We start from the raw sequence: 16,323 nt of genomic DNA on the forward strand, positions 1-16,323 counted from the left end.
AAAATCACTAAATGTTTCTCTTTTTTTTTTTAAAAAAAAAAAAATACTATTTTTTAATCGTTCACAATAACTATCATGAATACCATTGTCGTTAAATAAATACTATGTTTCTCTATTTTGGCACGGGTTGCAAACAATATTATTAAAAAACTTATAGCTTTGTCTTTTTGGCTCTTTGAATCTAGAGAGAAAATCTGACAAATGTTAAATTTAACATTTGCTAAAGAGTCTGTTATATGAGCCTATTTGTGATTTTATTAAAAATATAAAGAAAAACTAAATTTAAAGAGGCCATTGTGAGTTCTCTTGAACATTCACAATGACCTTTGCATAATTTATCTAAATTTGACTCTTAAAACTTTAAGGGTTTTAGCTAGTCACTTTTTTAAACTATCAAACAACAAACTCTCTAAATATTTCTTTACTTTAAATAAATGCTATTTTTTACTAGTTCATAATAGCATTGTCACATGGAGCAGTTTTTATTTATTAGAAAAAGGGAGAACATTGGCACGGTTTGCAAAAAGTAATATTAAGAAAATTATAATATTTTCTTTTTGGCTCTTTAAATTTAAAGAGAAAATTTGACAAATGTTAAGTTTAATATTTGTTAAAGAGTCTGTTATTTTGACATTTTTATGGTTTTTGTTAGAAAGAATTATTGGAGGGTATTCGAGAGCTGGATTTAGTTGAAAAATGTTGTTGCCTAAAAGAGGACGAAAAGGTTTGAAAGATTGATATGTCGAGAGAATTGGAGAAGACTCTTCTTTTTGAGGAAATGAGTTGGAGACAAAAATCTAGAGCTTTGTGGTTGAGGGAGGGGGATAAGAACACAAAGCTTTTTCACAGGGTGGCCAACTCGCATCGTAAATTCAATCAAATAGGCTCTTTGACTATAAATGGTGCAATTTCTAGGAATTATGTGGAGATGAAGGAGCATATAATCCAATATTACAACAATCTGTATTTTGAGAATTGTCCTTGGCGGCCTAGGGTGGAGGGCCTATCTTTCTTATCCATTGATGCGGAGGAGAGCATTTGGCTAGAAAGAGAGTTTGAGGAGAAGGAGGTGTGAGATGTGATCAGGGATTTGAATGGAGATAAGGCGCCGAGTCCTAATGGCTTCACTATGGCTTTCTTTCAGAAGTGTTGAGATATTTTAAAAACTGACATTATGGATGTTTTTGCAGAATTTCACACTCAAGGCAAGTTTGAGAAGAGCTTTAATGCTACTTTCGTCTCTTTGATTCCAAAGAAGACTGGTGCCATGGATGTGAGAGACTTTTCGCCCTATTAGTTTGGTAGGGGGGATTTACAAGATTATTTCCAAGGTCCTCGCGAACAGGTTTAAATTAGTTTTAGGCAAGATTATCTCCAACACTCAGAATGCGTTTATAGGTGGTTGATAAATCTTGGATTCAGTGCTTATTGCCAATGAATGTCTGGATAGTCAAATTCGATCAGGGGACCATGGCTGCTGTGTAAGTTGGATTTGGAGAAGGCTTATGATCATGTAAATTGGGATTTCTTGCTATATTTGTTGCATCATTGTGGTTTTGGGGAAAAATAGAGGGCTTGGATTCAGTTTTATATTTCCACGGTGAGATTTTCTGTTCTTGTGAATGGATCCCCGTCGGGTTTCTTTAACAGCTCTTGGGGTTTGCAACAAGGAGATCATCTTTCTCCTCTTTTGTTTGTGGTGGTTATGGAGGCTTTGAGCCGGATGCTGAGTGCCGCATTGGATCAAGGCAACTTGACTGGGTTTTCAATGGGCTCCAGGGAGCCTGAGGCCTTAGTTGTGAACCATTTAATGTTTGCTGATGACACATTGATTTTTTGTGGGGCACAAGAAGAACAAATTCGCCATCTGAGGTGTATCTTCCTTTGCTTTGAGGTAGTTTCGGGTTTAAGGATTAACTTAGGAAAATCAGAAATTGTTCCTATTGGTGCGGTAGAGGATGTTGAAGGATTGGCTCACTTACTTGGATGTCGGGTTGCTTCTTTGCCTATGACATACTTGGGTTTGCCATTGGGTGTTTCTTACAAGTACGTGTCTATTTGGAATGGTGTTATTTTGAGAAAATGGAAAGGAGGTTGGCTGGATGGAAGAGTATGTATTTGTCAAAGGGTGGGTGGCTGACTCTTCTTAAAAGTACGCTTTCCAACCTTCCTACTTATCTCTTGTCGTTGTTTCCTATTCCAATGAGGGTAGCTAATCGACTTGATAATATTCAAAAGGCTTTTCTTTGGGGTGGCATTGGGGATGAGGTCAAATTTCATTTAGTGAAATGGAATAGGATTTGTACTCCATTGCACTTAGGTGGGTTGGGAGTTCACAATTTCATCCAGTTTAATCGAGCACTTTCGGGCAAATGGTTGTGGAGATATGGTAGGGAGAGAGAGGCTTTATGGCGATTGGTGATTGATACAAAATTTGAGAGCCTCAAGGGTGGTTGGCGTTCGAAAGAGGTGTCAGGTTCCTTTGGAGTCGATGTGTGGAAACATATTAGGAGGGGGTGGGAGAAGTTTTGCAACTTTGTTCATTTTGAGGTGGGGAATGGATCACATATTAGTTTTTGACATGATTGGTGGTTTGGGGATAGATCCTTGAAGCAATGCTTCCAGCTCTTTTTAGTAAAGTGAGGAACAAAGATGCGATGGTGGTGGATAATTTGGCTGTTCATAATGGTGTTATTCAGTGGAATGTTCTTTTTACGCGACAAATCCAGGATTGGGAGATGGATATGGTCCTTTCTTTCTTCGATCGACTGTACTCCATTTCGGCTCAACATGGAGAGGGTGATAGGTTAGTGTGGAATCCCTCTAAAAAATGTTTATTTGAGGTGAAATCCTTCTATGAAGAGCTTATTAGGAAAGATGGCCCATCTTTTCCATGGAAAAATATATGTCGTGTTAAGGCTCCAACAAGGGTGGCTTTCTTCGTATGGTCAGCAGCTTTGAGCAAAATATTGACGCATGATAACTTGCGTAAGAGGAATGTTATAGTGATTGAGTGGTGTTGTTTGTGTAAGAAGAGTGGGGAGTCTATTGATCATTTGTTACTTCACTGCAAAATCGCCCCCGATCTTTGGAACTACATTCTTATTTTATTTGGGGTAGAGTGGGTTATGCCACGAACAGTGTTGGAGTTGTTGAATAGTTGGGGGGTGGCGATTGGGTATGGTTGTGCTAAAGAAGCTTGGCGGTTAACTCATTTGTGATTATTGTGGTGTATTTGGAGGGAGCGGAATGCACGGCTCTTTGAAGATGTAGAGACATCTATGATGGAGCTACAGAAGCGGTTGCTTAATACATTATATATTTGGATAGCGTCCCATCATAGCTTGAATGTTTTAACTTATGTAGACTTTTTGAAATTATTCTCTGTTTGTCTATTTTAGAGGTTCTCTTGTATTCTTTCCGTGTATAAAGGTTGCGCCCCTCTGCAATTATTTTTTATAAATTGTAATTACTTATAAAAAAAAAATTATTATTATTATTTTTTTTAAAAAAAAAAACTAAATATGAAGAGTCACATTAAAAAAAAAAAAAAAAAAAAAAAAAAAAAAAAAAAAAAAAAAAAAAAAAAAAAAAAAACTTTTTAAAGTTTCAATCCAAACAGGCGGTTAACCTTTTCTTGCTCACTCGGTAACGCACTTTTCAAAGTAGAACCGGAACCCAATATACCAACCGTCAAGTAACAGCCGTCAACAAACATCCACAAGAGTTGGTGGGGGGTTTAAGGTTTTTCTTTGAAAACGTTGGCAAAGAGTAAAGAAGCCCTCTTGAGCCTGTTTGATCAGAATTCAGAGGGACGAAAATCATGGGTAATGAGGTGGTAGAGTGTGGAGAGTACTCGCTTTTGAAGGATTTTAGAGTGGAAATTGAAGGAGAAGGGACTTTCTCTCTTTGCTTTTGGGTTTACCTTGTGAACTCCACTGCATTCCCTGCTACAATCGTTCAACAGGTCTTTACTCTATCTGCCCATTTTCTTACTTTGCTTCTTTTTCTTTTAATTCTTTAATCCAGTTTACTGCTTGGAAAATACCCGTTTTCTCATTTTTGTGCAATTGTTGGGTTTTATGTTATTTTGTGGGTTCTTTCTAATGATCACTTGTCTTTTCTTCATTTTTGTGAATTTGCTACATGGTTACGGCAAATAGTACCAGAATTTTTAGATACCCAACTGGAATTTTCAAGTTTATTGCAGTGTAACCTCTCTTACCAGTGCTGGAGTGGAACAATATCAACATCTTGTGTTTGTGTCTGTAATTTATGGTTTGATGCATGTGTTTATGTGTAGGCTTGGCAAAACGGGTTGGTGGGTCAACCCATTTAGCTAATCTCGTAAAAAAAATGTGTCATAAACGTGTCGTAAACATGTCATAAACTGGTTGACGGGTTATGAACGTGTCATAAATAGGTTGGCGGGTCATAAACGGGCTGACGGGTCATAAACAGGCTATTGCCTAAACCCAAACCCTATATATTCGCGTGGTGTTCGTGTCGGATTCGCGGGTCGTGTCAAAATTGCCAACCCTATTTATGTGTCTCCGTACTTTATGGTTCGTGATATTTTATTGGTCAGCTATGCTATAAGCTTGTTCAATGTTTTTTATTTGTGTGGATTAGTTGTAGGAAAACAGCAAATTTCCGTTTCTCCTGAGTTATTCAACTGCATTTTGAAATCCATTTTGGCTTTAATCTGCTGTGTTCTTCCTTATTTAGGAAAAAACTTTCGTTTCTCCTGAGGTATTCAACTGCATTTTGAAGTTCATTGTGGCATCCAATTCTCCTTGTTCTTCCTTAGGAACAAACCCATTTCTTATTTATGAGTTCTCAGTTTGTTACCATGCCATTTATAATTTGTTGTGCATTCGTGTTTTCCTTGATTTAGTTTTAGGAATAAGGGATATTTAGCTGTTTTGCACGTATCAGATGCATCTGAACTCAGTTATCTGATCAAAATTTAATTTTCGTAGTTTGTGTTTTAGATAGGTCTTCTCTCTATTTTTTTTTTTCACCAATGCATTCATGTCCTTCTTTTGCACTTTTGTGGATCAGTCAGGAACATCAGATATTTAGATCTTTTTGGTTAGTAAAGTGCAAATAAATGTCCATTGCAGTTTGTAGTGCTCAATTATCACTTGACTCTTGTGTAAAACTCCATAAGTTTCCTGGTTAATTAAAGTACTAGCTTTTATTGCATCATATTCCATGGGATTAAATTGTAATTTATTTGTACATTTCAATCTATTCAGAAAATATCATGAAAATTCCAGTTTTGATTAGGTTCCAGATTTCCCTCTGTTTTTCTTTCATGTTTCCGTATCAAAATCTTCAGTTTTGAATATGTCAATATGTCCAATTCTTTGGGCCTGACTTCACCCAAAGCACATTACTGAAATTAATGCTCTATTCTCCTGTCAGTGCAAAAAGGCGCATGTTTCATATTTAAGCCTCTATGGCTCTTGTATATCCTCCACTTTTAGTACTGTTGCCCCCCCCCCCCCCTCAACTTTTTTCATCCATATTATCTATCTTTTTTCCTTTTAAAAACAGTCATTAATTGACAAGCAACATTTACCTGATTCTTAGATGCCTGTCTATTGTTGAATTTAGTTGTGTCTAGGTAAACCGTTTGTGTTTTTTGTTAGGAATTACTTCTGTATGGAAGAGTGAGTTCATATATACTTTAACTCTTTAAGTGCTAGATCAGGTCTGACTCATTGCTGCTTCTTTCCAACTCATGTGCCTATGCTTCTTGCCTGTCAGTTTCTGTGCTGCATTGGTCCCATTAATGAATCAAAATCGACAATGGAGTGGATTCACATTTGTTATGCCCATATGAAGACTACTTTATGTCTTTTAAATTCTCATTTCCTCTTTCTTGTTCTTTTGATTTGCCACTGGGAAAATTTGTGCGTATTCTGTTTTGGTAGTACTGCATTTTATTCTGTATTGAGGAATATTAGTACTTGGTAAGCACTTGAAAGTGTTCTTTTAGTTCCTCCAAATGCACTCAATTGGTGTTTATCCATCCTTACTTTAATCCTATCACATCTGTTGTTTACCATTCAGGGTATTTTTTAGATTTGGATGTTTTTCTGTAATTAGACAACAAGCAAATCACTGTAGTAAAGACTGTTTCTTATGGTTTTATATGATTATCACTGTATAGAACTACAAGAATTTTCCAAATTCACCAGCGCAAACCATATATTAAGCAGTTGAATAACCCTCATAAATTTTAGGATTATCACTTTTATAAGGAATGGAACATATGAGTGAGGATCAGGACTAAGAGTTCTCTACAAACTATTTCAGTCTGCAAAATTAAAGAATTTATCTATATTTCCAATGTTGTAAGATGTTTTCGTCTCAAAGGGTTAAGGTTTCTGGTTGTTATCATTCACATATGACAGTACATTTTTAATGCCCAATTATTGTTACTCTAGTAGATTTTATTTTTCATTATTTATTTTTTAAACTCTGACAATAAATTGGTGGATAACGTGCACTTGAGTATACAGGTGCACTCAGCTGGCATTGGCGGTGCTCCTTTTATCGTTCTAGATGAAAAGAAGAGAATGATGCTTCTGCCATTGCTTCTCTTGCACAAAGAAGCTCCTGATCCTGCAAATTCCACTTCCTGGACCAAAGTTCCACATGCATCCATGAAGATTGAGTTTCCTTTTGAAAAATGGATTCATGTTGGATGTGAGGTTTGTGATATTGAATAGTTAGAGATTCCCCTTTGTCAACATATGGTTGGTGTTGTTGTTGTTTTGGTTTTTTGGTGCGGGTTTATCTAACATTGTGAGATGATCTGTGCAATAATTTTCTCTAAATGATTATCTATTGTTAGGGATAAGGGAGCTGAACTGTATTGGTGTTACTTCATCCATGCTCTTAATTTCTGTGGTTATTTTCTTTTTTTGACATGTATTGTTCTCTTTTACCCGTGTTTGATAATTTAAGTTATTGAGATATCATTGAAAGCGTAAGGTGCCCTCATGTATACAAGTAGTATAGAAGAGAAACCACCTAACTAGTAGGAGCAAAAAGAACAAGAAAATCATGATAACTAATCACCAAAGAAGAAATAAAAAAGGATTTGACTCTCTATCTCTCTCTCTCAAGCATCTTAGACCCTTTTATCCATGAAATGATCACGACAAACCAGCATGAATAGTCTTCAATCAACCATAATTATCATGGCAGAGCCATGAATTGGCATAAGTATTTTGGTCATGGGGATATGGAGAACCGGTTCTATGTGGAGGCTAAGTTGTTTTTGTTCTCGGCGGGGCTTGGGACTGCAAAGCTCAGAGTAGTGGAAAAGCAGAAAGCTTTCGTAGGGCTGATCCTTTTGGGATCTTGTTGCATCGTGTGGCTGTTGTTGATGCTTGAAGAGGCTTTGCGTAATCCTGGCACTTGTAGATCGAAGTCTTATAGGGAGGGGAGGGGTCTAAGGTGACCATCATGCGAAGAGGTGAGAATAGTGTCGGCCGTTTCTTGGAGGTGGCGGTCTATGATGTGGGTGGCCGGAAAGGTCTGGTTCTGTTTCCCGAAGGTTGTGGTGAGTGGGGTTGGAGTCGTGTCTCTGGCAAGTTGTCTAAAGTCTCGGCTTTTTTTGAAGAGGCCGGGAAGACGATGGGTAAGGCATCTGGGTCTTTGTTGCTCGCGGAAGTAGTGTGTATGGCGGCTCCTGTCTTTGTCAAGGGCGTCAGGAAGCAGCGCAATGCTGCATATGTTGTGTCAGAGCTGGTAGAAGCGCGGCAGGCGGTGGCTTGGGGTGATTCGGAGAAGCATTTTCCGGTGGGGATGGACTGCTTGGCGGTGGAACGGCAGCCAGTGGATTGTTATGCTTCGGAGAAGCATTCGCTTTATCCTCTAAGCAATACCCCTTGTGCTATTGATGGCTCCAGGAGTGCTCTGGCGTGTTGCAATGTTTCAGAGGGTGATGGTGACCTTTCAAAGAAAGAGAAGGGAAGTGTTTTCAGGAACCTTCTCGAGCTTTTTGGGGAGTGGTTCGTTTGGGCAAGTAGGCTCCTGCTAAGGTTGGGCCTCAAGCATTTTGGTCTTAAACACAAGGCGAGTTGTTTAGTGGTGGGCTGGATGTTTAAAAGGGCTAAGGCAGTTTTAAGAAGGGCTCATTTTCGGGTTGGGTCCAGGTGTTTGGGCTCCAAGGCCTCTTCCAAGACTTCTGACCCTGCTTCCGGGTTAGTTGGAGATCTGGGTCTGGCGCTTTTCACGTGTTGGAGAAGGAGTGCCGGCAGCTTCGACCTTTATGACTTTGGCCGGCAGTGGGTCTACTTCGGGTTTGACGGTGTCCTCTGCTCTAGTTCTGGATCTCGTTGTGGGTTCAAAAATGTCCTCTACGGTGGGCCTGGATCTCGTTGTTTTGTTGATGTGTTTAGATCTTGGCATTGGTGGGCTTGTGACGGCTGCCTCTGTCTCGGTGAGGCTTGTCGGTGGGGATCCTCTTTTATCGTCTTCGTCTGAGGCCACTTCCAAGTTGCTGGAGCTGGGTGCTGTCTGGAAGTCCACTAGAGTTGGTCAGCATGACCAATTTGCCTTGCCAGAGCTGGCTCCGTCTCTGGCTCTAGTTGGGTTTGGTCCAACGTTCCTGGATGTTCACAGCAACTGCTCCAGGTGCGGATGCGTTAGGTGAAAGGTTGCATTATTCTCTCCCAATGATGTCGAAGTTTGGAGCGCCTATTTATCTATTGGAATCCAAGTCGATGCTTAGATACTCTCGGAAGCATAAGGTTGGCAGATTGGATGAGCATCTACTTGCGGAGGCTTTATGTGCTCCCATGGCTCCTTCTATGCCATTATTTGGGGTTGCTGCCAAGCCCTTGTCAGCACCAGCGAGGGATGGGGTTGTGTCTACACCTGCACCTTTTCGAGACGGGGTCTGTCAGCCTCTTCTTAGGCGTGGCTTCCTTCTCCCAAGCGGCCTGGTCCTTCCTCCATCAAAAGTGGGTGGGTCTCCTCTCTCTTCGATCCAGTTTGTGCTTGGGTGTCCTCCTCTGTTGTCTTTCTCAGAGGTGGGTGAATCTTCGAGGGGAGGTGGTTTTGAAGAGATTGGTGGTCCTCCCGAGGCAGTGATTGATCTTAGCTTCTTTTTTCAAACTTTGGGGGTCTCTCACGAGGGGAATGTGAAGGACTTTTTAGACTTTATGGCTCAAGTTGATGTGGAGCAGTGTCAAGAGGCTCCAGTCTCCACTTCTAAGTTTAAAGGAAGTCATGAAGTGAAGAACTTAGAGTGCAGGATTAATTATGATGCCAGGGATTTTGGTTTTAGCTGGGGCAAGGCAAGAGGGCTACTAATGTGACGTAATAGTCTTTGGGTTTTGTGGACTGGTTATGTTGAGGTGTTTGGGTTTCCTCCTGTTTTTGGGTTTTGCCGGTGTTTTTCCTTTCTTCCCTCTTTTTTCCTGTTTTGGTGTCTTTTTATGTACTTTTTGTATGCTTAGGGGTGTCTTTACACTTTTTATAAACTTCTTTGCTTACTTATAATAATAAAAAAGGAAAAAAAAAAAAAAAAAAAAAAAAGAGAAATAAAAGTAAGCTTTCCAAAGATACAGGGTGTTGAAAAATAAAGACTTAATCTCCTTCAAAGTCCTCTCATGGTCTTCAAAACTTCTGTCATCATTTTCCTCCATAGGCACCTAAAAGGCACGAATGCACCATCTTCCACACAACAGCACTCCGAGTGTTGCTAGCAGTCCACTGACAAGCATACAAGTCAACTACTTGTCTAGACATAACCAAAGACAACCCAAACCGGAGTTGAGAAAAAGTATTATTCTCTTATTTGCATCTTAAGCTTGTCTACATATTGGAGTTTATGAATTTTCATCTTTGATGCATAATACTTAAGAGCAATGGTTTCTGGAAATTTTCATGAGTCACTGTTTAGACAAAAGTGAACGGAAATGCAGAAGAATACATGATTTAAAAATTTGGAATAAGATTTTATGCGGATAAGCTCGATATGCTGGATTATTTTCATTATGTTCTAGAGCTGCAAATATGTTTTTTGAAGTTTTTCTAATTTTTTATATTTTTGTGGAAAATCTTAACATTTTTTCCCTTGATTGGTAAAAGAACACAAGAACCCTTGCTGTATAATCTGATTTACTGTGCTCATCTAAGTGAGCTTTGATTGATATATATAGCATTTACAATATATAAGATTAGCTATACCTCTACCTCTTCTATGTCTTCATATTGAAGTAGAACTCTACCTCATCTATACATTGAGTTTGAGTTATATTAGATTACAATGTCTTCCTATCCCTATCTCTTCATGCTCTTATCCCTTATCTCTTTATCACTAGACTCATGGATAGGATGAGAATTATCTTGAGTGGTTGAGTCCTTTGACAATGTGTCATGTGCGTTAATAATTTGGGGTGTAAAAGAATGGTTTAGTGAAATAAATTTAAATACTGGTGGAAGGCATTACAAGAACAGGAAACCATAATCTAGAAGAAGATGATCCGCCACCCTCCTATTTTATTTGTACATACCCCACCAGTCAACAAATACACGTTTCTTTTTTACAAGGTTCTTCACAAATAGGATCTTTCCCAACAAGCGGTCAAAGGAAAAAGAACTACCTTAGGATGTGCATTAACATGTCATATACTTGTCCAAGAACAAACGAACTTTGTGAAGTTTGGCGCATGTTTCAGTGGTATATATACATCTTACATATATCTGCAAGGACAGTCATGACCAAGTTCAAACTGCTACAAAGCCAAAGTGTTGAATATTTTGGCCTGTTAGCTTAGCATTCTGTTGAAAAAGGTAAAAGAAAATAAAATAAAGGTAGAACGCCATTTCTAGCAAGAGATGTTATGGAACCTAAAATTCATGGGAATCCTGATAATTCTATATTGGATGATTTGGAATTTTAAAAGGTAACATGAATAGATGATACTCAATATTGAGGATACAGAAAAAGTTTTGATAGGTATGCGGAACCCCCACCCGCACAAAAAAGAAAAAAAAAAGAAAAAACCAGAAAAAAGAAAAGTAGAAGCTCTAGATAAAAAAGAGGGAACATGAAATTGAAGACAAAACAAGATGGAGAAGAGAGAGAGAGAGAGAGAGAGAGAGAGCAGGAACAGGGCTATAACAAAAGTGTTGAGAGAGCATGTTTTTCAATTATTGAAGCCACACAAAAGAATTACACATTTCGCCGAAAGCTGTTACTGAGCAAATGCCCTGTGTGTAGAGTAAGCAGTTCAGGTGTACCTCACTAATATTAGTGAATGTGATATTCTGTGTTCTTTTCAGAGTCAATGAGATGCTTATTATTGATGTGTTCACTTCAGGTTTCTACAGATTTTGTTCAGCTTCATATTGATGGAGAGGTTGTGGAAGAGAAGCGTCTGTATTCCTTAGTTAACAAAGATTCGACTTCAAGTAGTTTAAGGAAGATAAATTTGGCCAATAATGGTGTAGATGGTGACAGTCTGCAGGGTTATGTTCACAATGTAGAAGTTTTGCCTCCAACTTTATCTATTAAGGATCACCATGAAAAGGTTTGTGCAGTTTAGTTCTTGAATCCCCAATTGTTTTTTTTTTTTTTTTTTTTTTTTTTTTTTTTTTTTTTATGACAAATACAATGTCTGATGGCAGGATGTGCCTCTAAAATTATCTATTGATAATTCATCTGCCTCTGAAATTGAAGTAGGCAGCGATGGTGTTTGGAGTATTATTGGTGGCAAGGTCAGAGAGATATTTTATGTGGCATGTTTCCTGGTTTGTCATGTTTTGTATGCATCAATTTTTTTTTTTTTTTGAAATGGAATCATATTTGGAGCGATTCCTTATGTTTTCCTTTCACATTATTTTTTATGGTATATAAACTTGTGTATCTTTTGAGATGCATCTAATATTCATCCCTACATCAACTTCTATGTATGTCATCGTGATATTTTTCAAATTGATTTGTTAAATGTTGTAGCTTTAATATGTTAGCCATTTTCATCATATTACAATCAATATCTAGGTCCATTACTTACATTGACGTTTTTGTGTAGTCCCTGTGCATTAAAAGGAAATCTTTGACTTACATCTATTGAAAAGAAAAACACCCAATCTTGTCAATTTAGGAATTGGTGAGAGAGCATTGCATGGTTCTGATGCTAAGGAAAATGTATTGATAAACCACGTCTCGACCTGTAGTGTGCTTGGGCTCATTGAATGTTATAGAATTTTCTTGCAAACTTATTCAAGTAATTGTTTTTAGTTTTTGTTTCATCTTTATTTCCTCATGAGATTCTAGCTTCTAACTCTTCCATTTTCTCACATTGGTTTCTCATTGCACCACATTGTTCTAGTCCTTTTGATACATCTATTTCATGTATCAAACTGAATTCTAAACAATAATTGGCTAATAAAATGTGAATCACTAATCCTCATAAAACATTAATCTTTTTGGAATTTCTACTGTGTAGCTAGTAGCTTTGAGAATAGAAATTGTTCATGACTACGGTTGACTGGTTGTAAATTAATCACATTGGTTTCTCATTGCACCATATCAATTAGATGGATGGTGTTTATGGGTAAAAGGGGTTTATTGGGTGTGTTTGCTTGAATTTATGGATAACGGGAATGTGAATGGGTTTTGGAGATATTTTACATATGGCTCTATTTATCTTATTTGCCTCCATCCTCAGAATGCAATTGATCTTAGGAGCTCTAGTCTTGGGAAGCTGAACTTCAACTTGGATTCTGGACGCTGTTTTTGAGAACTAGTGTTTAGTCCATGTACTATACGCAGTTGATTTTTTTTGTAAGTAATAAATCAATCTTATTGAAAGCGTAGGACGCTTCTTAGTACACTGGGAGTACACAAAGGAAACATCTAAATAGAAAGAGAAAAACGAGCAAAAAAGACATCATAGATAAAAGACAGGGTACACATAGGCTGTAGTCCAAAGGTACAGCGTATGGTAGAAAGAGGATAAATCTCCTCCAAGGGCCTTCCCAAATCCTCAAAGTTTCTATTGTTCCTTTCTCTCCAAAGGCACCAAAAGAGGTAAATAAGCGCCATTTTCCACACCGTTGTACTCAGCCTTCCAAAGGACTACCAACAAGCAGCAAGTCGATAACCTGTCTTGGCATAACCCAGGACAACCCAAAACGACTGAAGAGAGAACTCCACAAAGCAGAAGCCATGTCGCAGTGAAGAAGAAGATGATCCACGGACTTACCAGTCTTCTTACACATGTAGCATCTGTCTATCGTGATAAAATGCCGATTCCCGAGATTATCCAGGGTAAGAATCTTGCAAAGAGCCGCTGACCACAAAAAAAAAAAATGCCGCCCTTGAAGGGGCCTGAGTGAGCCACACACTTTTCCAAGGGAAACGGCTACCTCCAAAACAGGCCAATGAGCAAAAGAAGAACTTGACCTTGAACAAAAATTTTTCAGAGGGGACCCACCACAACTTGTCTTCTCTGTCTCTTCCCACTCTAACTGAATGTAGTGCCTAGAAAAAAGAAGCAAAATCATCCACCTCCCAATCCTGTGCCTCTCTAGTAAAGTTCACGTTCCACTGGTTGGCACTACCCAAAAACTCTAAGTTGTCCGCAACAGAGGCGTATTGCACTCGAGCGATACCAAATAGGGTTGGGAAAGATACCTTAAGAGCCGTGCCCCCAAACTACAAATCGTGCTAAAAGCTGATCCTAGATCCGTCCTCCACAACAAATCTAGTAAAGCTAGAGAAAGAATCTGATGCATGAGAAAATCAGACATAAGATTTGAAGATTATTTCTTGAATAAGATTAGCCCAAAAATATAAAGAATCATACAAAATATTTGAAGATTATTTTTAGAATAATATATTTTACTTTCTGTATAAGAATCTTACTTTGTCTCCAACTTTACGGTTATGTTTTATATTTTTATTTCTTTATTTTTCTTCAAGTATTCTGCTTGGAAAATACTCAAACTTTGCCTATATAAAGGCATGTCTGTATTATTTTGGAATCAAGTTTTGCGGAGACAGATCTGGGGGTGGGTCGTCTATGGTTGAGTCGGCTCCTCCGTTCGTCTGCCCACCTTTGCCGATTGCGGAAATGCTGTCGCCGGCTACTTTGGCTGCTCCTCCGGCGTTGTCTGGGCTTTTGTGTGGTGAAGAGCTCTCCGTCTCTTCTTCTCATTCTCTCTCAGGGGCCTTTGAGTTGGGGAAGAAGCTTTGTTCTTCCCCGCCCTTGCTGCAAAGTCGCTTATTTAAGCAATACTACAGGAGGGCTAGGGAGATCAGGGTAAGGCAGACTGTGGTATGGAATGATGGGTTGTTATCTGACTCTTTGATAGGCTCAAAGCTGTCCGCAGAACTTGTTCTTTTTAAGGAAACGGTTGGAGAGTTTCATGCGAAAAAGAAGGCTCAAACTCCAGCTAAACAGGGGCTTTTTAGGAAAGGTTTTCTCAATCTTCCCCCAATTGTTTCTGTCCCTCCCGTTTTGCCGCGGGAGGTCAAGGACGTTGGGGTGGTTAGTCCTTCCTCTCCTCCGAGTGGCGGCATCTTTCCTTTTTCCGTTGAGGGAAATGGATTCTCCCAATCTCAGAGTTGGCCTGTTGGTTTTGATCATAATGGGGAGATCGTAGTTTGAGAGGAGGAAGATGATTATTGGGATGGTTTGCCCTTGGATTGGGCATTGGAAGGGGCTTTTGGGGAGGAGGCCTTGGCAATTAGGGATGCCATGGAAGAAGAGTTTCAGCGGGAGAAAATGATTGCGCGCCAAAAGTCTAAAGGAAAATGGGAGCTTCTAAACCTGCATAGCTCCATCAATTATGGTGATGCGAAAGATCCCTCTAGGAGTAGGAAAGGCAAGGCACACTTGTTTTAGGTTTGTGCGCCTTGGTGGGTGGTGGGTTGTTTTGTTCTTGTTGGTACTATTGGGTTTTTGTGGGTTAGCTTTGGTTTTTCCTGTGTATACTGCCTGTGTACCTAGGGGCGTCTTACACTTTCATTAATAAAGTCTTTTTACTTATAAAAAAAAAAAGTCTTTCAGAGTTATTTCTCTGTTTGCTTATCTGGGGCAATTAAGGGTTTTCTCTTCCTTATTTGTTATTTTCTCTCTGCCTGAATTCCCTTTACTATCTTCAATTCATAGTTTCTACTGCTATCATACGTTGTCAGAACAATCTTAGTTCTGTCCCGCGTTAGTTGGTATCAGAGCTTAAGCGTCTTCTTGGGGTGAATTTTCATCAGTTTTCATGATTGGTGGTCGTGGTTGGCGTAGACAGGTTTCGAATGAGGAAGTCTCCTACCATGAACACAGTGTACAAGACGTAATGATGGAAGACTTGCAGAGGTAGGTTCCGGAGTTAACCCAGCGCCTAGTAGTGCAAAACATGGAGATGTATCGCGATATTGACGGTCGCAATTTCGAGAACACGTATCACAATCCTGTTCTAGTTCGGGAAGAACGTTGTTGGGATGAAGAGTTTCAACATGAAGAAGATGTTGAAGATTCTTCTTAATGTTTTGTAGATTAGAGTTCTCCACCAACTTATGATACATATATCAATGATGAAGATCTTATAGAGGTAAGTTTTTTGTCATATGGTCAAGATGTTGAACAAAAAGTGGATAATCTTATGTTTAATGAAAGCCCAAAGAGTGAAATATCTCAATGGGGTCTTTAGAAAATTAATTATGTTGATTTTCTTGGGATTGAAAATTTTCTGTCAAACTTTCCTAAAGAAAATCTTGACGTTTGTTTTATAGTATGTTTAGAAGAAATTTGAATTTTTCGTGGTCAAGAAAGAAATGAAAATTTTTGGAAATTTTTACAGAGAGTGAGTTTATGACAAGCAATCAAGAGCTTGTGAAGATTATTTCATGAAATGAATTGATTGGACATCCAAAAGATCGAGGCAAAGATGATTCGAATTCAAGGGCGAATTCTTTACAACCCGGTGAGACTGATGCAGGAGAAAATCAGATATAAGATTTAAAAATTATTTATTGAATAAGATCAGCCCAAAAATATTAAGAATTATATAGAATATTTGAAGATTATTTTTAAAATAATATATTTTACTTTCTGTACAAGAATCTTACTTTGTCTCTAACTTTTCGGTTATGTTTTGTATTTTCATTTCTTTCTTTTTCTCCAAGTATTATGCTTGGAAAATACTCAAACTTTGCCTATATAAAGGCATGTTTGTATTATTTTGGAATCAAGTTTTGAAGTATCAGTTACTTATTAAAAAAAAAAAAAAGTTTTGAAGTATCAATTAAATTTTAAGTCTTTCAGAATTATTTCTTTGTTTACTTAT

General features: G+C 38.4%; 1 protein-coding gene across 3 annotated transcripts in view; it reads left to right on the plus strand.

Annotated features, from left to right (window-relative positions):
* Positions 1-3,682: 3,682 nt before the first annotated feature.
* Positions 3,683-16,323, plus strand: part of LOC133876014 (SH2 domain-containing protein B) — a 29,947-nt gene continuing 17,306 nt past the window's right edge. For 2 of the 3 annotated variants that reach the window (XM_062314310.1, XM_062314311.1), the window contains exons 1-4: positions 3,684-3,967; positions 6,534-6,725; positions 11,355-11,564; positions 11,662-11,751. In XM_062314310.1, the coding sequence (XP_062170294.1) occupies positions 3,824-3,967; positions 6,534-6,725; positions 11,355-11,564; positions 11,662-11,751 (636 nt within the window). In that variant the 5' untranslated portion in view covers positions 3,684-3,823. Of the gene's footprint in view, positions 3,968-6,533; positions 6,726-11,354; positions 11,565-11,661; positions 11,752-16,323 lie in introns of all 3 variants that reach the window. The other variant, XM_062314309.1, reaches the window with a different exon arrangement.

This window comes from Alnus glutinosa, chromosome 8, assembly GCF_958979055.1.
Source record: "Alnus glutinosa chromosome 8, dhAlnGlut1.1, whole genome shotgun sequence".
NCBI lineage: Eukaryota > Viridiplantae > Streptophyta > Magnoliopsida > Fagales > Betulaceae > Alnus > Alnus glutinosa.